At 38.2% G+C, this 25,773-nt stretch overlaps 3 protein-coding genes across 5 annotated transcripts in view; 2 read left to right on the top strand and 1 right to left on the bottom strand.

Annotated features, from left to right (window-relative positions):
* LOC108573779 (beta-3 adrenergic receptor-like) overlaps positions 1 to 14,149 on the top strand; it is an 18,537-nt gene extending 4,388 nt beyond the window's left edge. The window contains exons 2-9 of the mRNA XM_017936256.1: positions 1,939 to 2,135; positions 5,267 to 5,404; positions 6,705 to 7,011; positions 8,067 to 8,315; positions 9,945 to 10,176; positions 10,256 to 10,486; positions 11,630 to 11,910; positions 13,862 to 14,149. Coding sequence (XP_017791745.1) covers positions 1,939 to 2,135; positions 5,267 to 5,404; positions 6,705 to 7,011; positions 8,067 to 8,315; positions 9,945 to 10,176; positions 10,256 to 10,486; positions 11,630 to 11,910; positions 13,862 to 14,149 — 1,923 coding nt within the window. The remainder of the gene's footprint in view (positions 1 to 1,938; positions 2,136 to 5,266; positions 5,405 to 6,704; positions 7,012 to 8,066; positions 8,316 to 9,944; positions 10,177 to 10,255; positions 10,487 to 11,629; positions 11,911 to 13,861) is intronic.
* Positions 1 to 22,062, bottom strand: part of LOC108573781 (phytanoyl-CoA dioxygenase, peroxisomal-like) — a 112,759-nt gene extending 90,697 nt beyond the window's left edge. For all 3 annotated transcript variants that reach the window (XM_017936260.1, XM_017936258.1, XM_017936259.1), the window contains exon 1: positions 22,002 to 22,062. The gene's annotated coding sequence lies outside the window, so the exon portion shown is untranslated. The remainder of the gene's footprint in view (positions 1 to 22,001) is intronic.
* On the top strand, positions 20,767 to 25,437 carry LOC108573777 (gamma-glutamyltranspeptidase 1-like). The gene is made up of 10 exons (XM_017936255.1): positions 20,767 to 20,921; positions 21,097 to 21,293; positions 22,433 to 22,666; positions 22,792 to 23,015; positions 23,097 to 23,289; positions 23,367 to 23,567; positions 23,646 to 23,895; positions 24,137 to 24,330; positions 24,660 to 24,900; positions 25,148 to 25,437. The coding sequence occupies exons 1-10, from the start codon at positions 20,892 to 20,894 to the stop codon at positions 25,409 to 25,411; spliced, it is 2,028 nt and encodes a 675-aa protein (XP_017791744.1). The 5' UTR covers positions 20,767 to 20,891; the 3' UTR covers positions 25,412 to 25,437.
* The last annotated feature ends 336 nt before the right edge of the window (positions 25,438 to 25,773 follow it).

Raw genomic sequence — 25,773 nt, 5'->3', positions numbered from 1 at the left:
TAGCTATACGTAGGCTTTCCTCTATTTTCAATTAACTCAGTCATTCGATTGTGTACGTATATATACATACATATTATTCACGCATACACATATCGTGAAACTGTAGCTGTGTAGCTCGCAGCACGCTTCTCGTTTGATTTTTCTTCCAAGCTGAACTTCTTGTATGCAGCGGCACTTAATTCACACGAACGAATATGCTAAGTACGTAAATTGATTGGAAATCCGCATTGTTCGATGTATTCCCTACAAGACTATAATCGCGCAGTATAAGCGACGTTTGTCGTTCGTCGAAGCACTCGTTCGACAGCCTGGTAAACACCGACTGAGGACGAGTCATCCTGTCCGATTTCTGATCGCTGTACGCTCGCAACTGTTCTGGGAAAAATTCTAGGCCTTAACTTCTTAGAACTCGTGATATTTCTTGCGAGACAAACATAAGAAACGCGAACCTGGGTTGCTATACGTACATCGAGCCAAACATAAGCTAACTGTCTGTTCGCGCACGGAAAAGAGTTAGCGGAAAAGAATTTTCTGATTTTATATTACTTTTATTGGCAAAACCGAAAACAAACGCCACGCACGTAGTCTTAATACAATACAATACGCCATACTTCTTTTTGTTCGACGCATGCGCGGTCGCCACTCCCAGCGCTGCTCAGCCGACGCATGCGCGGTCGCCGATCGGCGGACGCACGCCGATCACGGTAAAAAGACGCGCGCCTTTTAAATTCAAACCGTTACACTGTCCTTTTGAGAGTAAAACTATCGCGAGTTGCTCGCGAGTGGACACTGCGTCTGAGAGTGACTGACAGAGTTGTCCTTTTGAGAGTAAAACTATCGCGAGTTGCTCGCGAGTGGACACTGCGTCTGAGAGTGACTTACTGAGAATATCGCTCAACTCTGTGAGAGTTACGACTCGAATAAACAGTTATTTTTCATAACTTTCCCATCATTTCCGGGAAAACTGACAATTACATTTTTTGTTCCTTAGAATGCGTAGAATCATGCTGTAAAAAAATATTTCGTTCCGGCCGTATGCCAAAATTGGCGTTTTTTTAACATCCTCCTTTGTTTTATTTATGAAAAGTTAAGCACCAAGCATGTGCTTTCATACTGAAATTGAGAGAATATCAAAAAGAGAATAAATAATTATTGGTTTCTGATTGCTTAGAATATAAGCATCGTGTCATCAAAGAATTCTTGTCTCAATTAATATGTCATTAATTATTTTTCATTACTTTTGGTTTTTATTAAACACTAATGTACAACAATCTTTGTAAATAATACAGACCATCGTCCGAAGAAAACGAGACGAAATATAAGTTATAAGTGTGGTCATACTCTTACCTTGAACCGCATTTTTCATACCTTTCCCATCATTTCCGGGAAAAATGACAATTACATTTTTCGTTCCTTAGGATGCGTAGAATGCGTGAAAAAATTTGTCGTTCCGGCCATATGCCAAAATTGGCCTTTTTTTCACAATCACATCCTCCTTTTTACCACAAACTACATAAAAAAAAATGTTTACACTTAAATAAAGAATTTTCGAAGAAAAACGAAGATTCCAAAAATGTGACGACAAGAAAGATAAACAAACGAAGATTCTTTACTCAACATTTATTGGAAAGGCAAACATTTTTTTCAATAAATTGGAAAATCAATTTTCTCGATACACGTAACACCGTAGATAAAACGAAAGCAAAGAAAAACACAAAATACTTCCTGGAAGAACATGTTTCACACGACGCGGAGAAACTGACGAAGAAGTAAACGTTTAAGAAACACGGCGCGAAACTCGCGTGCAAACGGCGAGAAGTTTAAATTGCAAGATCCCAGCTGAAAATTAGGATTGCACCATGTATAGGAACTTTTGATCGTAGCTTGATAAAAGTTTCCGTTAACGAGTTAACCGTGTATCACAACTGATGTCTGCAGACGCAGCAGCAACAGACCGCCAATACTTTGTTGCTGATACACTTGGGCGCAGTGGAGGCGGCTGTGTGTCTGATATTACTGATCTTTACCACTGGTTCCTGGCCCATCGCCGGCACCTGGTGCGTTCTCCACGGTTTCCTCTTGGCTCTCCTACATCCGGTCGCCCTTTGGACCGTAACTGGATTGAACTGTGACAGGTGAGTGTCTGCATGTCATATCCTATTTTATTTTTTCAACCTTAGAATCTAACAAAACCTACTATTATATCGTCCTAAAATTTCCCGCCATTTTAAACCATTTATTTTGAAAGAAAAAAACATATCTGCATTAAAATGAAACATTTTTATTGAAAATAATTTCCATAATGTTCACTTTTGCTAAGGTATTACAACAGCATTAATTTCGCTTATATCAAAATTTGAATCTCTAAGAGAAAGAAAGATGTTTTCGCGTAATTTGTTTTTGCGTAAGGAAATTGTCAAGTGAGCGGGAAACGTGAAAATCGATTGGAGATAAATCAGAGGAATATAGGGGATGAGAACTTCGATACCCAATTGATGCAATTTTTGTACAGTTGTGCTTGGCTGCGTGTTGTCAAGCAAATGGATAGGGCCATTTTTGTTGACCAGGGTTGGTTGATGTACATTTAGTTTTTCGTGGACGACCACCGATTTGTCACTCTACGACTCTACAGTGATAGCGGTACTCTATCTTAAGAAACTGTAGTGAATCAATTCCGAAGTAGACCATCAAACTGTGAGCATGATTTTTTCCAGTGTGCACTAAGTTTGAATCGAGGAGATTAATGAATATCTTTCTTTCTCTCAGGGATTTAGATTCTTCTGCATTTGGAATTAATGCTCTTGCAATACATTAACAAAAGTGTATCAAACATTATGGAAATTATTTTCAATAATAATGTTTCATTTCAATGGAGTTACTTTATTTTTTTTTCAAAATGAATATCGAATTCATTCATAGTCCACGATTACGTGTTTGACAAATTTATTCGAGAAATATTCAAACGAGTCTCGTGGATTCTAACGATTTCTATCCAAGAACCATATTCGACTATTCCTCCACAGAAACTAGGGAATCGAAGATCTTTTGTCATCCGTAACATGGGACAGAAAAATCGTGTTCGATCCCAATGGTGACGTTCAACAAGACGCGTCCTTACGTGGCACAAAGCCGACGAGCTTTTCAACCTAAGATGTCAATAGCGGTCTCCCGCATTCACTCCTGATATCTCTTTGGTCGTCAACCGATGCTAGATCTTCGATTCAATCAGAAACCCTCCGACAGACGGTCCTCGTCATCGTTGCTCATATCTATGATACTAGGGGTAAAGGAGGGCCAATGCTCCTTGAAATTACACCGTACGAACGCGTAAACGACGCCATATCACCGCCATCCCTCGTTCCTCGATAATGAACAGGATACGAAACCTTCTACCGTTGCTTTTTATCGATGTCACCGTCTGCGGAGTATTTTGTTGGAATGTAGTAAAAATGTCGGGAATACATGATGTTAACGTTATATAGGTTCGGTAGTTGAGAGTCATTTTGTCAAAAATTAACGAACAATATTTTGCTGATGTACGTAAAAAAATTTAATAACTTTGAATGTTTGGAAAGTAAAAGGGTTTATTAAAGAGAGAGGGAGAGGAAACGAAAAATGTTTCTAACGTATGTAAAAAAATCTAATAACTTTGAATATTTGAAAAGTAAAGAGGTAGAACAGAGCAGAGAGGAAACTTTGGTTAACATATGTGCGGAAAATGTTTCAAGCAGAAATTTAACATTCAAATATAGTTTTATAGAGTTACGGAAAACTTCGTGTTTTAGGAATTTTTTTATGAATCTATGATAGATGTACGGTTATCTAATCAATGTGTATTTATTTCCAATAGAGAAACAGAAGGACTTAGAAAAGGAGATTTATGTTCCTCGCAGAAAACCGTGGAATATTTTCAAAACTACAGTGTGACATTTTTAAAGAAATATAAATCGGTTATTTTGACTGTTTTCCTAGCACCGATTTCACTTGTAAGTAATGTTGGATATGTATCTACGGTGTATGAACTTGATCACTAAATATTTGCAAATGCTATCTGGTAGTATCATTGACTGATAGTATAAGTTGAAGGAATCAATAACCGGACATTTATAAACTTGCATCGAGACGATCATTTCGAACACTTCACGAAAGTAAACAGATAAATTATAAGATTCTCTACTCGAAAAGAGGGTAAAATCTGATATACAGAGTGTCCCATGTAAATAAGTGTCGCCACTAAATTCCAGAACTTTAAAAAAGACAACTTATTATTTAATTTCGTCTTTCTCCCCCCAGGTATATTTGTACGAATTTATTTAATCGTCTTTAATTTCTGAATCCTCTCTGAAATGTTTCCAATATTAACAGCTGCTGTTCCGTTGCCTGGAATATCGAATATAGCCAACGAAATTTGGTCAATATAGCAGAATATTACTTGTCTACAAAAACTGTCGCATCGAATAACATATTCGATACAGAATTTTACCTAGACATTATATGATAGTTCCTCTAATATTCCAAATGCAGAAAAAAAATGATTTTATCCATTAAAAAAAAACAGTAGATTGTTCTCGTTATCGTTACATTATTTACCTTATTAAAAATAGAAATTGTCGTTTGTCAAATACTAAATATTTTACTTCACAACGTTGTTCAACTACATGTCCAGAACTTTTATCGAATAAAAAGATAATTATTTTTTCAAAATAAAAAAATATTTCCTAAAAGGGGCATGTTACGAAATCTACGAATGTAATAAATTTCATCGTCGAGTAACACCAGTCTGAAGAGAAACTAATTTTAACAAACGTCTTATAAAACGAATATCCACTTTATTTGGACGATACCGAAACAACAGAGGGTTGGGAATAAAAATACTCGAAGACACGGGGCAACTCTTCCATCGGCTGGAAATATCGCGGCAGCCAATTTCAAGCCGATCTCGGGCGAATATTTTATTCAGGAACATCACAGGATTTAAACCATCGCATTCCTCTTCGACAGCGTGGCGACCTTCTCACTCTGTTCCCGCTCCTCTTTGCCATCTCTTCTTTCATTATTCACCCGTGCATGTTACATACCGACGATTCCAGAACGATCATTCAAAAGTAATCGCTCCGGACCGAACAGGAATGGGAGGGAGGTGGCTATAAAAAGGGTTCGATTTGAAATGTCTTTGGGAAATTTTTCTTTCTCTCCCCACCTCTATCCCCAATTTCACATGCCTGTGACCATTCGTTCATGTAATCGCCGTTGATCTTTTGTGCAGATATTACGCGATCGCCGCACCGCTACATTACTCCGCATTGGTCTCGCCACGACGCGTTGCGGTTGGCCTGGCTGCATCTTGGACAGGGGCTTTGCTCCTGTGCGTATTACCCTTTTGGGGCCTGGTCCCGCCGTACAGGTGCGTTATCTCGCACGAGGAACGATCGATGTTCCAATGAAAATCGCTTGTGTTCATCTTTTACATTTCATTTCAACGTGTTCTCTTTTTTTACCGTTTTAAGAGATTGCTTGGTTTTTTTCAGCGGTTAGTCATCGCGTGATAAATGTTCGACGTAACCTAGATACCGTTTTGATTTCCTTATTGAAACTCGACAATATTTCATTCGTCTTCTACTTGCACCCGTTAGTGTGTCAAGGCTGTAATTAATTAGATTCCTCCTGGAATTATCGAGGCTCTTACGGCGAGGAAAGATAATCGCAGACACGTATCGAGCAAACTACGACTGAGTTAAAAAGATCCAAGTGATTTGATTGTCGTCCTTTCAGGCTACTTTTTGCACGATTTTTTTTTTTGCAATCGGCGTAATCTGTATACGAAGGATCGTCGAGTGAATTATTAACACGTTCCGTGTGAATTTTGGGAAATGGAACTGAAGTCGAACTTTTTAATTGGGATCTTTTGAGACCACTTTTGAATCATCGAGTGATTTAGTAACACGTTTTCCGTGCCAATTTTAGTAAACGGAAATTTCATTAAATGGAAACAGTTATTCGTCGGCTAATTAAAAGTTCGAGTGTCAAGAGTTCAACTGATATGGATATTTTTCAAAAGTGTCAGAGCAAAAGTTCCCTTATTTATGGTGTGGATAAAATAACAATTTTGTTAAAATGACAGAAGGCAGTCATTCTTCAGTTTCGATGAAGAAATCAGAGAGTTTAGAAGCAATTATGTTGTTACAGATTCGTAGCAGATTAGGGCACTTCAGCCTCAGCTGAAACAAGACGAATAAATGATCGATTAGAAGAAAGTACTGTCACTGAAAATTCCTTCAGAACTTGAATTGAAAAATTTCGTTATGGCGTGCAACATTTCGAAAATAAAAAACGTGATCGGCCAAATCGCTTATTGAATCCTGAAGTTTCACGAAAGTTAGTGGAATCTGACGTTCGAGAAACTCACGATTTGTCAATTACTTTCATTCACTTTGCTGAAACTTGCAATTCTTCTGTACCACGGAACGTGTTAAAATAATTTGAACCGTACACAAGAGGAGAATCTCCACGTTCAAATTACCGGTGAAACTCCTTCCCCTAAGTCTGCCATTCAAACACACTCGCCGTTACCACCGTTTCAGTTAGCACATTAAACCTCAAATAGAGGCTACTTTGCATGTTCCACGAGAACTGTGCAAAACTGCGTCGTGGAGAAGCAGACAGGGAAGAATTAAAGGTTTCCCTCTGGCTGATTGTCGGTGTAGATACAGTCCAGGGCTGGGCTGCTGCGCGCCGGATTTTGGCAACGACTCGTGGGGCTTGGCTGCCGCACTTTACGGGGCAGTTTACGCTATCCTGGGCCTGGCGTTGCCCGCGGTCCTCGTAACCGTGTGCAATTTGCGTGTGCTCGGGATCGCCCGTTATCACCGGCACCGCATCGCCAGCGCAATTTACGAAGTCACCTTGAGTGCTCAGGTGACCATCACCCATCAAAGGAATCCGTTTTTCGTGCCGACTGTCACGGCGCCCTCTGCTGTCAGCCCGCCACGCTTCCACAGCGCGGCCAGGACGGTTTGTACATTTTCAGATCCCATTTCTGTTTGCACTGCATAATACACTCGTCGCGTGATTTACACGCGGACCAGAGACAATTCCGCGCTGGCAAAGCGTGTCGTGCAGAGGGACGGCTTAGTAATTTCGCAGGAACACGCGGCCGAGTTTTCATGGAGCTATGAATCCTCTCTGACTCACGTTGCTTTTACGGTTATTAGACACCGGCAGTCGAAATTTGTTCGATTTTTAACCCTGTGTCGATCTGGGTGAATACAAATTTTCTGTTTTTTATTCTTTATTTCAAGGGTTTTCTAAACCTATGTATGATAATTAGTATCGTCAGGCATAAATTATTGGTACGTGGTAATTAAAAAAGTTTCGCTATTGATAAATGGTCGAAAGTAACCAACAAAATTTTTGTCATCCTTAATAGTTATCCGGAAGATATTTCAAATGATTTATATACAAATAAAATAATAAAAATTAATATTTCTCAATCACGTTAACTTCCGAAAGATCTCTCCGAGATTTAACTTAAGCAACAAATGACTTTTGCTCGATAATTTTTTACACTAAAATCCTTTAAATAAATTTTACGTAGAGACTTTTGGTCCCTACTCTGCAATAAATTTTTATGGTTGACAAAGAAACTTTTAGATAAAACTTTGAATTTTCCCCGATCGATTCAGCTGGTGAAATTTTCAATCGATCGGGGAGGCGTCGATTGAACGCTGATTAGCAAGTCAAATCGATCGACATCATGCTGCGTGCCGATTACTTACTTCCGCTTTTACGTTCAATTAACTTCGACGTTCTTTTTCACGATGCAATTTGCCAATTCGAATCAACAACGAAATAAACACCGTGATCCACGTGAACATATATTTGTACGCGTTAATTTTCCGGTATAATAGCCCTTCAACGATATATCAATGGTTCGGGATTAATTTAACAATTCCGTCTAACGAGTTCCTTTCATTTGCTAATGTCCCGATCGTTCTATGGCGCGCAAATTTAATTATGATTTAAATTATTCCACGATGTGTATAGCGACGACGATGTTGAATTTCTAGGTAATGCAACTGGTTGGTTCTCTGTATTTACTTTATTTCCCGTATTGCGGTCTGATTCTTTGGGAAGTTTGCGACGTCGGCAATCAGCCACACCTCTACGATCACCCGAAACTCGCCTCGTTGGCCTCCCTACTGCTCGCCTGTTCACCACCCATCAACGGCCTCCTCTACGGCCTGAAATCGCAGACCCTGAGACGATCGGTGCAAAACTACTGGCGGAAAAAGGCGACGAAGTCCGAACTCCAACAAGTAATGATCGTGGAATCAAAGTAATTTCGTGTTGAACTGGTCCTTCCTGTTCTTTTCTCTCTACATATTCTTCTCTATACACCGGAAACTTAATAACACCAAAATTGCTAATTCGAAGTACCATTTCTTAGACTAAAATACGTGAGTAATTTATAAAAATTAATTTAGAAGAAATAATATACATCTTCCAGCAGTAAAAATTAATTTAAATTTAATAATCTACTGAAATTGCTAATTTAAAGTACGTATGCTGTTTTTTCAAATATACGAATAATTCTTAGAGCATCGGTTCGTGAATGAAATTTACACTTCTAAATACCGTTATCCAACATGATTATTAGTAGATTCGATTGCGTAACTTTTACACTTACGAGAAATTTATGTCACTTTTTTTATTTTTATCTCACTTAGTGTTGGATGTAACAGATAATACACAGTTTTTATTACTAACCACTATGCAGAGATGTGACTTCGCTGAAGAACACTTTCCTTGCGGTGCACGTCTTTACTAAAAAGAACACAGTCAAACAATAGAGATTCGGGATCCTATCCGTAATAAATCTATGCAAATTTAATCTCCTCGAAAGTCAGTTGCAGCAGAATTTCATTCCAGAACTTTATTATCGCGAATTTATCGCAACCTTCTCTTTTACGGTGTCTTACGTAAGAATTACACGTCACTTTGACGTACTATCAGGTAACGAAAAGAAACGCAGAAACGTTTTTGGTTATCTGATAGATTTTTAAATTTTAAATTCGTGGAAGACAATCTTCAAAATTGTCCACCCTTTTCCTGAATCACTTCTGCAACTACAGAAAATGATAAAAGAACTGTGTCAGGTGTTTGAATAAGTATCGAACTTATAGAGAGGAAAGAAAATTTTTCAAGATAGATTTAATTTGTTTTTAAACTAAATAATTAAAGAACGTTAATATTCTTCCCTTCCTTCTAACTACTTTTCACGAAATAGCAGATTAGATTATCCGCAAAATCTTTCTTTCCAATTGAAGGGTGCAGGGAAAAAACCAACAGAATCCAACAAATATAAAAATGAGATTATGATGGTATTATGCTCATAGGTAATTTAAATATAACAAGTCGTAAAGGGAAACAACCAACTGAGCGACAAGTTATTGAAGATTTAAGAATCCAAGTATTCTAAAAGTAAATCTAAGAATTACTACAGTAAAAAATGTTTTCAAGTGTTATTACATAATGAGATAAAAGAGTTCCAAAAATCTGTTTTGTCTATTACAAAATCCAGAAGAAGAGGCAACACAGTCAAGTGATTGTTCAATTAAATAATTAATTAAAACTCCAAAAATTCCCATTGTTTTTTCAACTTTGCAGGCGTTCAACAGACTTTTCCATTTTTGCTTCTTTTGGACTCATTTGACGTCTCCAACAAACTTGCAAAAAATCGGAAATTTTGCGGGTTACCGAAACTCCCTTGCAAATTAAAACCTAATATTATCCCAGGTTCAAGGAAAAAGCTCTTTCCTTGAATCCCAGGTTCTTTCTCCTGCAATATTTCAGTTTTTCGTCTCTGTTGGTTTTTCCCCTGCATCCTTCAGTTCTAACATTAAAAAAAAAAAAACGATCATCGACTGCAATGGATTGTAATCTAGGAGATCCAAGCGAGAACGCCGAGTGCAGCAGGATCGCGAAGACCGTCCGGAAGTGGAACTGGTTCTTTTTTCCCGTTCCCGCCGTTACAACGAAGGCTTAGCGAAGCGTTGTTGGCGCTGGGTTCCTGCAGAACCGGGAACAGTTTCGAAGGCAATAATCTTGGCTTTCATCGAAACAGATTGCAACCTGCTGCCTCGTGTAATACACTACGAGTGCCGACTTCCGAATCAGGTTGGAGCCACAAGCTAAAATACACCTGATTGATCCATTGCTTGTTAAAACTGTTACAAATGATCATTCGTGTGCAAAGGTGAAAGCAGTAAACTAGTGAGATCGAGCGCGAGTGCAGCCAGTCTGATGGGTCCACATTACAGAAGTGATTTCATAGGAGCGGATGTGAGCGCTGGTTGTTCAATAGCAATGAACGAAACGCCAAGGAGAAGTCCAAGGATCCTCATAACGCGAGCGTGTAGCGAGGAGAGCCAAGATAGCGGAAGTCCGTTACTGAGGAAAACTTTTCTAGCTCCTCAGGCGGACAGGGGCCCCCGCCGATGCCCGCGGGCAGAGCTGAGGGCAAAATCGCGGGCTTGTGATGTCATATACATTAATTAAAACGGAGTGGAGAAAAGACGCTTGTGGTAGATCCTTCTTAACCCTATCACTGCCATTGGCGATTTAAAAATTTTGTTTGCACCATGCTATTGGAGTATTTTGGCGCACTTCCGTATTAATTTAACCCTTAATTTTATTCCAGCGATGGTTACTACATAACTACACTGCCCGTACGGGCAATGACTGAACGGCACTGGTCTAGATTGTAGAGGGTTGACAATAATTGCCTCTATTGGGAACATCTTTGCGCCATAAGAGAAACTCTGTAGGCAATACTAAAAGACATTCAGTCATGTCGAAACTTTAGGTGGTCATGTAGTCCTCATTTATACCAAAATACCCTGAAAATTCTGATTTTTTTAACTTGTTGCGGATTTATAAGGGACCTTAATAGAAATATCAGGCAATTTTTGGTTCTGAGAACACCCGTTATATGTATATTAGGTAACGCATCGTTCGATGTGCAACAGCCAGTATCATGAATGAACGCGACAATTAAAATTATCGAAATATCGTAATGTTAGATAAATTAGCATACATGCCTGTACTAACAATATGACAGGATTCAAATTTTTTAAGAGAAACTTAGTGGATGTTTTTTTATTTAAAGACCAAATGTTTAACAACTTCATTGCACAGTTTTAAAGTGCATGAAAAGTCATTAAATTTTCATTTCAACAATTTCTTTATATCTACTATAGTCTTCAAGATACGCACATTAACATTTAACGGGCTCTTTTCACCCTGAAGAGCCAAAAAGTAGCAACAAAAAAATTACGCGATACTTCTATCGACGCGCCTTTACAAACTTGCAGAAAATAGGAATTTTCAGATGACCAAAATTCCCTTATCAGTTCAAATACTCTCCTTTCACTCTGGTCCAAACACTTTCGTCTCGCCCGAGAAAAGTTCTATCATTCCCACACACTAGGTTCGTCGTTCTCAAAGAGTTAATATTCCAACGAACTCTCCAGCACGCTACAATTCTTCTGTACACGGACATTTATGTAAATACCGTTCAACAGCAAATTATTGGCCTACTTTACACTCGATCTTTGAAATTATCCGCAAGAACGAAGATGGCGGCACTGCAGCACCGGAAGCGAGAGCAGCACTGGAAGCAGCGAGGCGAGCGTATGGACGACGGGCGTCGCTCAGAAGATCGCCAAGGCCAATGCAAAAAGCGCGTCGGACATGTGGCCAGCATCGAGGAGATTTGGCCGGGGAAAAAATTTGGAGGAAGGGGCGCTTCTGGTTGGCGCCAGACCGAGCAATAACAGCGAGAGCAGCGATACCACGGACACCACAGCGACCACCACTACGACCACGCTGCCCACCAAACCAGCCGCCATGGTGAGTGTTACAAGTGTCCGTAACGGCACACCACGTGTACTGTTTTCGAAATTTGACAATTAAGTTTCAAGAATAATTAATGTCAAAATTTCATTTTGAAAATGATGCGAGGCCATCGATTTTAAAGTAGTTTCTTTCAGAGTGTATAGTCGGTGGAACCGATACAATGAGATCGTAAATTAAAGCATTAACCCTTTGAGGACTGTAAGTTTATTAATTATTTACTGAAACAGCGAACTGTATAAAAGTACGTATTGTGCTGTGAATCGAAAATTTCTTAAAATAAACGAAATTAATCGGCAGGCTTATTTTCGTGTGTTAAAAGTCAGTACTCAAAGGGTTAAGCGGCGACACTCAGTGCGTCACTCCTGAATTAATATTTCAAATTTCTGCTTACAGTCTTTCATTAGAATTGAGAATCTAAAAAGCTGCAATCTGCAGCTTTATGATTAAGATTAAGGCTCAGACAAATTTTTTAAATATCCTGCAATGGAAGAACGAATTTCGAGTTGTCTTCGAACGATCTTAAAGGAGACTGTATCGGTTCCGCCGACTATACACATTTTTCGAAACTTTATTGTCACACCAGAAGAACGCTGAGATGAGGAAGGCCTATAGAAAAAATCCAGACGCAATCCTTGAATGTTGTTTCGTTATTTTTGAATCATGCGAACGAAGGCCGTCCAGGTTCGGTATAATGACTTGGACACGAGCCAAGACGCGACAATTGAAAAGTCGAGAAAATTTTCGAAATACGACCATCGAGAGTTTCGATGAATTATTCAAGAAACTATTCGAGAGATTTATCAATTGTCACTGTTCAAGAGACAGAGGGTGTCTCCCCCAAAAACCCCAGTCAGAAACCAAGTGTTGTCGCGTTCAGTTTATTAACCCTTTCACGTTCACATTTCTTCCTGACATGGCAAAAACAATCAATTTTGTTTTTTTAAAGAAATTATTTCCTTATCACTGACAATGCTGTAACTTACATTTCTGCCATAATAGAAAAGATAACGCAATACGGAAAGTGAAAGAAAACAACTGAAAAAAGTGCACATATGAGACGGTTAAAGGGTTAACGCAGTTCAATTTTACAATAATTAACAAACTCTAAACCGTCTCAGCGTTCTTTTTCATTCCACACTATCGAACTCCAGTATCCCAAAATAAATTCCTTACATCCCACAAAAAGGTAAAAGAAAAAGATGGGTAAAACTGTTTCGTGGCTCGCAACATAAGCATAAATGCGCGAATTAATAGCCATGACCGGCTTGAAAAACCTTCATGCGATGCAACGGACCGCGTACAGACGTTTCTCAGCCTTGAAAGCTGAAGTGCAAACAGTACGAGCGACCGTGAATTATGAACGAACCGGTTTTTCGTCCGTTTACATTCTGATAAGGAGACAACGTGACGGAATGAATAACGTCCGAAATTTCTCGTGAATGAAGAAAGATTGTTTAACACGGAACTTCTTAAATCCTATGTCTAACGCGAGAGATTTTTTAAAACGATCCTAATATATACGGGGTGGGCCACGTAAAACAGGCCGCCATCTTATCGACTCTAGTACGAGAACATTTTTATACGTAATTTAAATGGTCTCAAAGAGCGAATAAGATGGAAGAAAATTTTGTTTAAAATTTGTATAAAGTAAAAAATGTATGTGACTTTAAAATTTCCTTGGACTCCAAAATTTTGAATCAAACGTGAAACTTCCTTTCACTTTTCTTGCCTTTTCTTCCATCGAACAAAGTTTTTCATGATTTAAAAATTTCGCCATAGCTACAGAAGACAATTAGATGGCCTACCCTGTATTACATATGCATAGTTTGAAATTGACAAATATCGCATGAAAATCGTAGTAAGAAGACGTGTGATCTTGCACAACTAGATTTGTAGAGAAAATTGAACAATAGTTGTCCGTTGTGTAAACGACTAATATGCACAGGAGAACGGAGGCTATCGCGAGAAGGAGAAAGAAGAAATGAACGGTGACAAAAAGGGGAGAGAACGTAGCGAAAGTGACAACAGTTGGAGCAGCGTCGACGAGATCGAGTCGAAGGAAATGGCGGACAAGAGCATGGAGGAGGAGGATCCCGAGAAGATCGAGGAGGAGGCAGAGATAGAAAAGTGCAAGCAATTAAGGCGGAAATCGAAAACGATTCGCAAACCGGACGTTCCTCAGGATTGCAAGGAGGCATCGCAACGCAGGCCTCTCCTCACCTCGTCATCCTAAGTTCGATCAATCTAAACGGACGTATCTTTCTTACACCTTTAATTTATTATCCTTTATTTATATTTATTTCTTTCCCTTCTCTCTCTCTCCCTTTTAATAATTCACCTGCTCAACACTTTTCCATCGAGTCTCGCAAAACGGGAATTGTTGTTTTTTTTAACGTGTATCATCCGAAACGAGAGTTCGAGTTCTCCAGATCGATTGTCCGCGACGAACAAGCCTGACGTGTCCCCGTATGCTCGATATCAGCCGCAATGTATCGACATATCCTGAAATTATATTTTTATACTTCCACTGAGCCACTGAAGAGCAACGTAAAAACGAGAACACACCGCGGTCGACGCGGTCACAATGCGAACGAGAGAGGAGCGCGCAAGATTTCACGCGAGAAAAAAACTCGTTTGAAAGTTGATGATCTTGCCTGATCATCTCGTCGTCGTCGTTGTGTATGGGGAGGGGAAAGTGGAGGAGAAGCGCCGTGAAAAAAGCTCGTTGTAATGATTTCCTTCGTCACCTCGCCACGGCAATACTCGCGACGAAAGTTCGCCGCGGATCGTCCCGGCGAAACCGGAAGTCCGCGGGAAAGTTTCGCCGTGACAAATAAAACCGCGACACCCGAGAAAGTTCTCGTCACAATAGAAAACTCGACTGGAAAGAAGAGAGAAAAAAAAGAAGAAAAACGTGTGACCGGTCGTCGGTCAAGCTTGGAATTTAGCGAGACAAAGGGCAATCATTTCTCTCATCGTTTCGTTCCGACGTTTCTCTAATTAATTCGTTCGTGAAAGATGGAAATTTGTTGGAATAAATGTTAAAAATCGATCAAAGTGTTCGCTGTTCTGAGAAATGAATAGGTATCGAACAGACGTTTATTTGTGAGGGACCATTTGATGGTTTTATTCGAAAATGTTTCTGTTAAGACTGCATGCTGATTAGGTTATAATAGAAGAGACATAATATTTCAATTTTTACCGTAGTTCGATTATGTTATTGATTGTTGGTAAAATAGACATTTTAATTAAGGTGACTGGATTTCTCAGGTTCAAAGATCAGATATATAAAGAGCAATTTAAACATTGTAAAAATAAAGGACAATTCGGGACAAAGCGTGAAAATTAGATTCGAGACTAATTTGGTCGTCTTAATTTTCATCGATCCGCAATAATATCCGAATTTCCATTATTTACGAACGAGAGAAAACTATATTTTAACATCGAGTTTACTGAAATATTCTGAGAAACGACGACGTTTCTTCGGAGTGAAAATGAAAAAAAGGACAAGTGAAATTTCGATAGGTATAGGAGATTAGCGAGAGGAACTCATCGTTCATCGAGAGAATTTAATCACTGATACGAGGATCGATTAACGTAGACGGACGTTGATCCGAGTCTATTAATAGTAAACGATGACTATGTTAAAACGATCACATGGACGAGCAGATACACATTGATAAAGAGTAATACGCCGAACTCTTTTTACTAGCAAGTTTGTACAGTTGTTTGTGAACCAAGGCCAACTATTGTGTTTGCACCGACACGGTGAACCATTCGCAATTTAGGTGTAGCAAGAGAATCACCTAAAAAATTAACCGGTAATTAATATTGGTGGTTTATTGGAATTGATGTTTTGAATTTTGTAGACAATGAATGCGTGTGTATGCGAGCGTGGACGTGTGCGCGTGTGTGTGTCACTTCATTGTGTGAACACTTTGCAAGTTCGAATGCTCTAATTCTCGAGAATCGTTGAAATGAGGAGAAATTATTTATTGTTCGTTAAAACGTGGAAAAATGTTTACGAAATGAATAAAAATTTATTAGAAGATATCGCGTTCGATGATCGACATAATTAATTTGCAACATATCGATAAAACTTGTTTCGTGATCAGTGTACGTTAGAGTTTGAGTAATCTCTTTTTAACAACATGTTTCTTTTTTTCATCTGAAAATTATTTTCGGAGAACAGATTGTGATGTAACAAATTGCAAGTTCGAATTCTGAGAATCTTTATTAGAGAGAGAGAAAAAAAAAAAGAAACGTCAATTTACTCGATCTCTTCAGTTTAAAGATCGCACTGTCACGTGGAACGTTTACGTAACGAACCGCAGGGATGTGTTTGAGTTTAATTTCCGTGCTCTGGCTGTTGCTTACGAATTCGTCAATTAGAACATAAGAAAACGATCTCATTGTTTGTCGATCTCATCGAGACAGAGCACAGTCATTTTATCATTCCCGCGTGAAGAACTTTGTCGGGTCCGCGTGTTGACATTAATGTTCAATGATATTAAGATACCGCGATCTACGTGATGTCTGAGTGTATGTCGTTAGTGCAAATAAACAAGGAAAAACGTCGTAAATGTCAGTATTTCTGGACTTCGTTGTTCTTTTCTTTCAAAATCTACCCCGTAAAGGAACCTAGAAATCTTGAAAGTCGACGAAATATTTATAAAAATTTAGAATTAAGTTTTAGATTGAAAATTTAATTTTAAACTTGAAAACAAAAGAATTTAGAATTTAAGAAACAATCATAAAAAAAGCCCCAGTTCCTTCGGATAAACGATTACCAATAAAAGTCGTGCTTTATTTATTATTTGCTTTGTAGCAAAGTTGATTTGAAATATTTCAAAAGAAATCGTAAGAGAAGCTAAGTTTCTCTAGATAAATGATTTCCAATAACAGCTGTCCCTCTCTGACTTATTTTATTCGTTCTTTGCTTTTTTATCGTTCCCCTTTTTTCTTTGAAGTTTAATCGCTTGTTAACAGAGAAGAAGAATCGATACAATGTTACCAGCAGGTGCTCCATTAACGATGGCGCATTGTACGAGACGTTAAGGTTCGTCACTTAATAAGGTACTCGACGATACCATTAAACTCGACATTTTCCGAATTATTATTACACCAACCAGCTGAAACTCGTGATCGAGCAACTTGTAATAGATTTTCGAGAGAGGTTCGTCGCAGAATCGCTTCCGTTTCATGCCGACGGCCACCACGGCTAACTCTCTAAACTCATTTATCCGTGCAAACAGCTTACAAAATTAATTTCAACCGGAGGATCTCAGAGACACTGAAAAATTATCGTTCCCAATCTCGTAAACGCGTGCTTCACACAAACACTACTCTGTTCGAAAAGTTTCTGGTCAAAGTACATAAAATACAAATAATTATTCATTTATTTGGCGGTATCTGTTTGATCGCCATCGAAATAATTCCCCAATTACTTGCAATACACTTGTGTCAACGATTTTTCCAATTTTCGTAGCATCGATTCTGAAGTAACTCATTTAGACAATTTCATTTTATCGCCTCAGCTGATTGAAGATTGCTTACGAGATTATGGTAGTTGAGTTTCTGGTCAAAAACTACATATATCAGGAATATCATTAATTATAGATGCAATGAATCTTATAGCTACAATTATAATAATAAAGAAATAAATCAATTAATTACGATCAAATTTGATTATTTCCAGGATCGGTTTCTATTGTAGAAAATTTATTGTTAGTATCTTTACCAGTTCCAGCTAGAGAAATTGCAATATGAATTTTTTTACCGAAACATTCATGTTGATTTTTCGGTCATCCAAAAAATGACCAAAATTGATAACACCACATATTATCATCGTATGTATTCTAATTTTGCCAGAAAATTTGGTTTAATATTTCATATTATTACAAGTAAAAGAGGAAAACAAATTTTCTCATAAATCCAACCATTTTCTACGAATCGAATATTATCATTGTATTATTATAAAAATAAAAAGGAAAAGAGATTTTCTCATAAATACGCTTCTCACCTGTACACCTGTACCTATATTATTAATTATTAACTGTTTAACCAGTCGATAGAAACTCTTCATCTATAGTTACTCGAATTAATATTCGAGCACCCTTTAAAACAGTATAACTTTCTTAAAATTGAACCAAAATTTCGTTCAATTTAAAAAAAAAAATTGGACCAAAATTTCGTCTAATTTAAAAAAGAAATTGGACCAAAGCTTCGTCCAGTTAAAAAAAAAAGAAAACTACACCGTTCTAAAGAGTGTCCCAATATTAATTCGAGTGACTGTACCACGCTGCAATAATCTTCAACAAATTTCCCTAATCTAACCAAAATTTCCATCGAACTAAGAAACAACTTCCTAACGCAACAATCTGATTCCACGCTGAAAGCTGAAACGGGTGCGTGGTACGGACGAAGAGTAGCATGCTTTCACAATTCGCGAGCTGGAGGTTTGCAAAAAGCGGTGCACGTGTAGCAGCGCGAAACAAGGCCTCCTTTTAGTATCCGCAGTCATTTAGACAGCAATCCTGTCCCCTATCGTCTGGAATTCAAATAAGGGGAATTAAATTCGTCGGAGCAGACAAGAAACAACAATCCCTTCTCTACCACCTCGATCAGGCCTCGCAAACACGTTTCGAGATGTTTTCGTAGAGAGTCGAACCGGCCGACTGTGTCAATCCGGCCTGAGCACTTGCGTGATAAACCGTGTTGGTTAGAGCGACGCGCCAGCCAGCGTTCGATGCTCCGTGTGTGACAATCAGATCTATCTCGCACGATCTACTTTCATCGATAACATCGTGTATGTTCGTCGATCGTTCTACACGCTCCACCTTTGAACATCGGCGACAAGTGTGACTTTAAAATCGTGCAGTTCTTCACAAACGAAGCTGGGATGAGATGATACGATTAACATACTCGAGAAAGAAAACCGATGTTTAAGAAAGGTAACGATGAAATTTCAAATGGTAACGGATTCAATGACACACACCCGGTGACTTTCCGTAGAAATTCCAGTTAGAATTGGCATAAGTCCTGGTTCTTATTGTTATTACGCTTAACGCTCGACGTTCGTGAGAGAGGGAGAGATCGTGTCGTGTTGAAGGTTTGATTGAGTTTATGATCGAGCTGTTGCTCTCGCGAGAACGTTCGTCTGGAAAATGGTTCAGCTTCTGTTGTTAATTGCCTCAATTCGGGGACGTGCGAGCGTGTGAAAATTACACTTTCCGCGTTATCTTCGTGCGAAATCGTACGCGCGCCTACTTGCCAACGAACGCGTGCAATACCACACTGTCTTTATCGGTCGCTCATGAATATGTACGATCATTCTCAACGCTAGACACGTGGATCGCGGTTTTTCGCGACGCTACTGTCACTTAGTACTGTTCCAATTCTCAGGCTGTCACGAAGTGACCAAATGATTCGCGTTGGATGACGATCGGAGTAACCCTGTGCTTTGAAGTTTCGTGAGATCTGGAGAGAAGATGACGAGGAGAAACAGCCTGGCGGAAATCGAAGAGACGCGGAAGGAATTGAGGTAGGATTATTAAAAAAAGAAAGAAAGAAATCATTGTAGACGAGAAATTTTCGTTTTACGTGTTAAGTGAAAAATAATGAAAAATTTGTTCGTGCCGACAAGTAGGAATTTTTATCGACCGTTGATTACCAATGAATTATCCGTTGAGTGGTTTTTATCACTGAACGTGACCAAGCAAAAGATAGATCACGGTTCCGAATGTCGTTCTCTGTGTACGTGTTTTGCTGAATCACATTATGCAAGGCTTAGCGGTTCCTATAATTGTCGAATATCCGCTATAAATTGTCGCAATTGCATGCCACTTCCCGATAGTTCGCCCTGCGCGCGTTCTACGACCCAGATATGTAACTCCTCTTAATTGTACATTTCATTGTTTCGGTGTAATATCACGTTACCGTGAAATCGGTATTTTATAACCGAGTATCGTTGTATCATACGAATTTTTCAATTCCGTTCGTAACTTTTTATCACGTGAAAAAAATTTGTGAACCGGATGACGAGATAGTTTTCTACTTAAGTAGAAAAATGGCGTGAAAATTGTAAATTGAGAAGTTCTAACCGCGAAGTTATTTTTAACGAAGCTCATGATACGCAATACTCTCATTGTCAATTCTCATGGATTGCACTCACAGGCTACTTTGGAGCGATAATGACTATCGCGGTCAAATAAGTTATTCTACAGGTAATAAATAACATGTCGAGTAGAGACGAAAACATTTTGCTGTCGAGAGATAATAAATGTATATAACATAATAAATGTTTCCTGCATTGTGTCTGAAAATATATCTTATATTTTTTACCGCCTCGTACTTCTTAATTTACTCACAATCAGTGTGATTCTAATTCCCGCGAAATTCAATAACCTATACGCAGCATCGTGTGATTATGCTGTTATTATATAAACGAGATTTCAATATACGATTCAGACGTTAATATTTTCGAACGTTAATAATCCTAATAATTGACTACACGTTGAATTATATACTTCGATGCTTCGAATTTTTATCGCTTGTATCCGTAGCTTTATCTTGCAATCTTTTCGTCTAACGATAAATCATATAAAGCTAACCGTCGTAAATTGTTCTCAAGATTCATCTATTCTTTCCTATAGTAATCAATAACAAAAATGTATAAATAATATTGCCAAAAATGTTACCTATAATTATTAAAAAAGCTGCAGAAAGTGTTCCTTTTACTTGTCAAACTTTTCAAATCGAGGCTGCCACATGTGCACATGACTCACAAGTCAGACTCCGAAACAGGTCTGCGCCAGTGGCATAAAATGCGCAAGCCCAGATTGATTTTCTCCGGTCAGCTGCTGTTGTTCATCTTCGGACGATGCAGTTAATGTATCGCACGAATTTCGACGCACGAATTTCGCTGGTCCTCGATAACACGAAACCGAGGACAGTGCGAGAAAATTCGACAGTGAATGGTGATCAAGAATCGTCTGCCTCTGACAGTGAGTGTTCAATGATGCGCCAAACGAGAAAAGCTAAATCTAAGGATGTGTGTCTAGTAGGACTCGTAGCGCGATGTGTTTAGGCGAATCGTCCAAAGGTGGCGATAGCCGTTCCTTTGGCATTTCGATGACGAGATCGTTAACGTTACATTTTATGGTTCCTTTTTTGTAACAGAGAAAAAACATGACCTCCTCACCCTCGTCCAGCACCAGTTCCGCGTACGCCAGTACTGACGATATCCGTCAGTACTATGGCAACGATAAACGAAATTTCTTCGATTCGGATGACATCGGAACCGCTCGGCTATTGCGTTCTTACTCGCCTCATCGCAACAAAGCGAGAGGATTCATTCCGAGACTGCGAATCGACAAGTGAGTTACGCTTTGCGCAGGTTACCGCGAATTTGAACGAAAACAGACGACACGTCTAAATTTGACGCAATAGAATTATTACAAGAACATGTTTTAAAGTTGAAGTCGGTATAATGTTTGTAAAACTTTCGAATGACATATCCACTTGGTACCAAGTGAATGAAACGTGTTATTGTACAAATTTTAGGGGTCCGTTGTTTGTTAAGATAATAAAAAGAACTTTTAGGAGAGATAATAAAAATCATGATGAACGTAAAATTTTATAGATAGTACATTCACCAAATATAGGCATAAAAGACAAAATATAAAATCGTATACTTGACTTGTGTTTGTATTGTATTTTGAACATTTCTTAAATGTAATATGCTGACCATGTATGCATATATTATTGAATATTGTTTCGTCAAATATATCGTTCAGTTTTAATTCTATAATATGGACTTATACATTTTATAAAAATTAAGCTATTTAATTTGAATGTAAACGCGAAATACAGGTTTCTAGATTAGCGATAGAGTGCACGTACTGAATGCAGTTGCACATAACCTCTACGGTAATTTTCCTTTCACTTTGACGCTGATTCACATATGGATTTCTTGTATTTATTACTTGTACCATGAATATATAATGAATTTACCATGTACTGCTGCATAAATCCTAGTGCACCATGCAGTCTAGATCAAAAAGTTTACAATGAAAGCTACTTACGTCAGAGATTTTTCAAAAATAGTCACAATCCACTTGCCAACAACCATTCACAGACACTGACTGCACTACGCTACCAGCAACTCAAATAAAAAGTCACAAGATATTCTTTATTTTATCTTCTCCCAAATTTTATGATGTTTATTATTACTTTATCTTAACACTCCATACGAGATTGTACTTATCCTTTTTCATAAATACTTTTAATGCTTTCACAAACAAAAGATATTTAATTTGAAAATTAAACGTAAGTGCAGGAAATAAAAATCGAACGTCAGTGTTTTTAAATCGATATAGATGCGTATGCTATCGACAATTGTATAAGCATCTTAGAGAGTAAGTTGAGCGAACGTTGCGAAAATTATTGTTTATCGTATAAGATACGCAATCATCTTTATTAAATGTATAAAGGACCATTTATTTTCAATTTTCAGATCCTACATTAACACCAAAAGACTTGTAATAGCCGCGGTAATATTGACCTCGATAATTCTTGTGATAATATCGATCTGTAGCATCTATGGAGTTAGCGCGGACATAGAAATTGAAGAGAATGAAGAAGTACCGCCTGATCCAGAAACAGTATTGCCTCCGTCAGCTAGTAAATTGAGAGTTTTTAAACATGCTGCTGTTTGCGCGGACGGTGCACCATGTGCAGTTGTTGGCAAGTATGTAAAATTAGACTTTCGATGCTGTTTGTATTTACAACATCAAATGCAAATATTTTAAATATTATCTTGACACTTTAAATATTTAAATGGAATTACTGAATACATCGATAAATTTTTCACAGATCAATGTTAGAGAAAAATGGTTCGGCTGTGGACGCTGCCATAGCCGCGATGATTTGCAATGGTCTCGTGAATATGCAAAGCATGGGCATTGGGGGTGGATTTTTTATGACAATTTATGACAAATCGAGTAAACGTGCGTACACATTAACCGCAAGAGATCGTGCTCCATTAGCATCCAATGCTACGATGTATGATGGACTGCCCAAGGAAGCATCATTTATCGGTACTTACGCCGTTTCACCCTCCTTTTCTTTGATGAATAAGTAAACAAGCATGAAATTTATATTTTCATGAATTCCATTAGGTCCGTTGGCCATCGCTGTTCCTGGGGAATTGGCAGGGTACTGGGAGGCTCATAAACGTTTCGGTAAATTACCATGGGCTGATGTATTCAAACCTTCCATTGAATTATGCGAGGAAGGATACAATTTAACAAAAATCCAACACGACGGATTCAGATATAACTCAAAGAATATTTATAAGGATCGTGTATTGAAGTAAAGTCAAGAATGATTTTTTTAATCAATTGTCTGTAAGTCGGATTGCAAAATGTACAAGCTTCTTTTGCTTTCAGAGAACTATTCGTAGATCCAGAAACGAATGATTTCTATAAGCCGGGTACGATTATTAAGCCAAAAGTACTTTGCAAGACTCTACGTATTATTGCGGAGAAAGGGGTCTCAGAATTTTATAATGGAACTTTAGGCGAAACTTTAGTGCAAGATATACAGGAAAAAGGAGGGATAATAACTATGAAAGATTTGAATAGTTATAGGTATTTACTATGAAACTAAACAAGCGTCAGAAATTATCGTTTAAGAAGATGATCAATTTGAATTTGAATTATCTTCAGAGCCACGTGGGACGAACCCCTTCAATCGAATCTCAGCAATGGAATGAAACTTTTTACGATCGGCTTGCCCGCGAGTGGAGCACTTCTCACATACATTTTAAATATCATGGACGAGTTTAACTTTACGCCTGACAGTATAGCTGATTTCAACCGAACCACTCTCACATATCAACGAATGATAGAGACGTTTAAATTCGCGTACGCATTGAGGAACGATATGGCTGACAAAGAGTTCGTCGATATGAAGGAAGTTAGTAAATAATATAGTTTAATGGACAAACAAGTTATCTTGTTCAAAACACAAAAGAGTACCTACTACTTGTTTTTTTTTTTAGAAAGTGATCAGCACTTCAAATAGTTTTATCAGGTGTTTGTGGATATACTGATACACTATCAGTAAAAATGCTTGAGAAAGACGCGGATTACGTTCCAAAGCCTGAAACAGGATTGAATTAATTTACAGCTCATCACTGTAATTCTGTTTGTTTAAGTTAACGGAGAGTCTAACATCGAGGAGTCATGCGCAGAAAACGCGAATGAAGATAGACGATCACAAAACGTGGGACGATCCGACGCACTATGGAGCATCCACGTTGAGCAGCGCGAAAGATCAAGGAACTGCACATGTTTCAGTATTAGCGCCAAATGGAGACGCAGTATCAGCTACTAGTACTATCAATTTCTAGTATGTTTACCTTGTAAACGTTACAAGATTTCTACGTGGAATTTTCCATTAATATTTTTTAGTTGATTGAACAGAGAAGAGTTAAACAAAGTAGCGAAATAGATTTTTAATTTTTTAATCAGGGAAGATCAGTTAACTTGTTCACCAATACTTAGACTACAATAGTTTATTCATTGAGAGACTATTTATTTTTTATTATACTGTTATGTTTGTATTAAACATAAAATGCATCGTATTCGCATTTGCAATTTTTATTCAATTTTAATTTTAAACTAGAGAGATTTAATTACATACAATGTATTGTATTAAATGATTAATGTATTTATTAGTTTTGGAAGCGGAGTGGTCAGCGAAAACACCGGAATACTATTGAACAATGCGATGAACGATTTTGGTATACCATCAACAATTAGTTTTTTCGGAATTCCGCCAAGTCCAAACAATTACATCGCTCCTGGAAAAAGGCCTTTGTCGTCGATGGTACCCTCGATCCTGATCGACTCAAATAACGAAGTAAAAATGGTTGTCGGTGCTTCTGGTGGTACTAAGATCACCACGACAGTTTCTCAGGTCAATATTACTTCACTGATTACTTTATGATGCATTTCGAAAACACTGTTCGATGATTAACAACGTAATTAAAATAAAAATAATCAATTAATTGCTTAACTGAAATAAAAAACGAATCTGCAAAAATTAACCAAAGCAAAACTTTCTTCTCTTTTTTTATATTCAAGTATATGATAAATTTGTAAATGTCTGCCTTCTATAAAGATACTTCATCAACTGTGTTACTTTTTAAAATTCACCTCTTCAGATAATGGCGAAGATCATTTGGATGGGTCAAACGGTGAAGGAAGCTGTGGACGCTCCCAGAATACATCATCAACTGTTTCCAGCGGGGATGTCTTACGAGTACGGCGTACCAAAGCAGGTGATCGATGGACTGAAGAAGATCGGCCACAAAACGGCTCGTTACAGAGTTCGTGGCAGCGTAGCCTGCGTTATTTTCGTCAAGAACGAAACAGTACACGCGAACGCGGACTTCCGGAAAGGGGGAGACGTGTATGGACTTGATTAAACTCCATTCAAATGAATGATTATCAACAGGACGTAAATGGAATCTTCCAGTATATAAATCGCTGAACTGTACTAGCGAGAATCGATCCTACTATGTATCGTTCGAGTCTTCGATATTAAACTTTTCAACGTTTCATCGTGAAAGTATATAAAAATCGTTTTAAAACGAAACTTCCCATGGTGTTGTGCAAAACTAAAGTCCTTCAATAAAACTTTTACACGTGTTACTTTTCGACATTATTTAATTTGTTTGTTCTTTTCCACTATGTTGCGGTGCAACTTAGTTTGTGAACCAAGTTTACGTGAATGACGAAAATAGTTTTTTCGTTTTTATGCTGATTCGCCGTATGAGTAATCGCAGTG

This window comes from Habropoda laboriosa, unplaced genomic scaffold, assembly GCF_001263275.1.
Source record: "Habropoda laboriosa isolate 0110345459 unplaced genomic scaffold, ASM126327v1 scaffold126, whole genome shotgun sequence".
Classification (NCBI taxonomy): Eukaryota; Metazoa; Arthropoda; class Insecta; order Hymenoptera; family Apidae; genus Habropoda; species Habropoda laboriosa.
The sequence above is the reverse complement of the archived record's forward strand: the minus strand, read 5'-3'. Positions and strand labels throughout refer to the sequence as shown.

Coding starts and splice junctions, on each gene's coding strand:
- LOC108573777 (XM_017936255.1), top strand. CDS start 20,892: ATGGTGATCAAGAATCGTCTGCCTCTGACA. Junction 23,290..23,366: donor TATAAGGATCGTGTATTGAA/GTAAAGTCAAGA, acceptor TTTTGCTTTCAG/AGAACTATTCGTAGATCCAG. Junction 24,331..24,659: donor ACTAGTACTATCAATTTCTA/GTATGTTTACCT, acceptor TGTATTTATTAG/TTTTGGAAGCGGAGTGGTCA.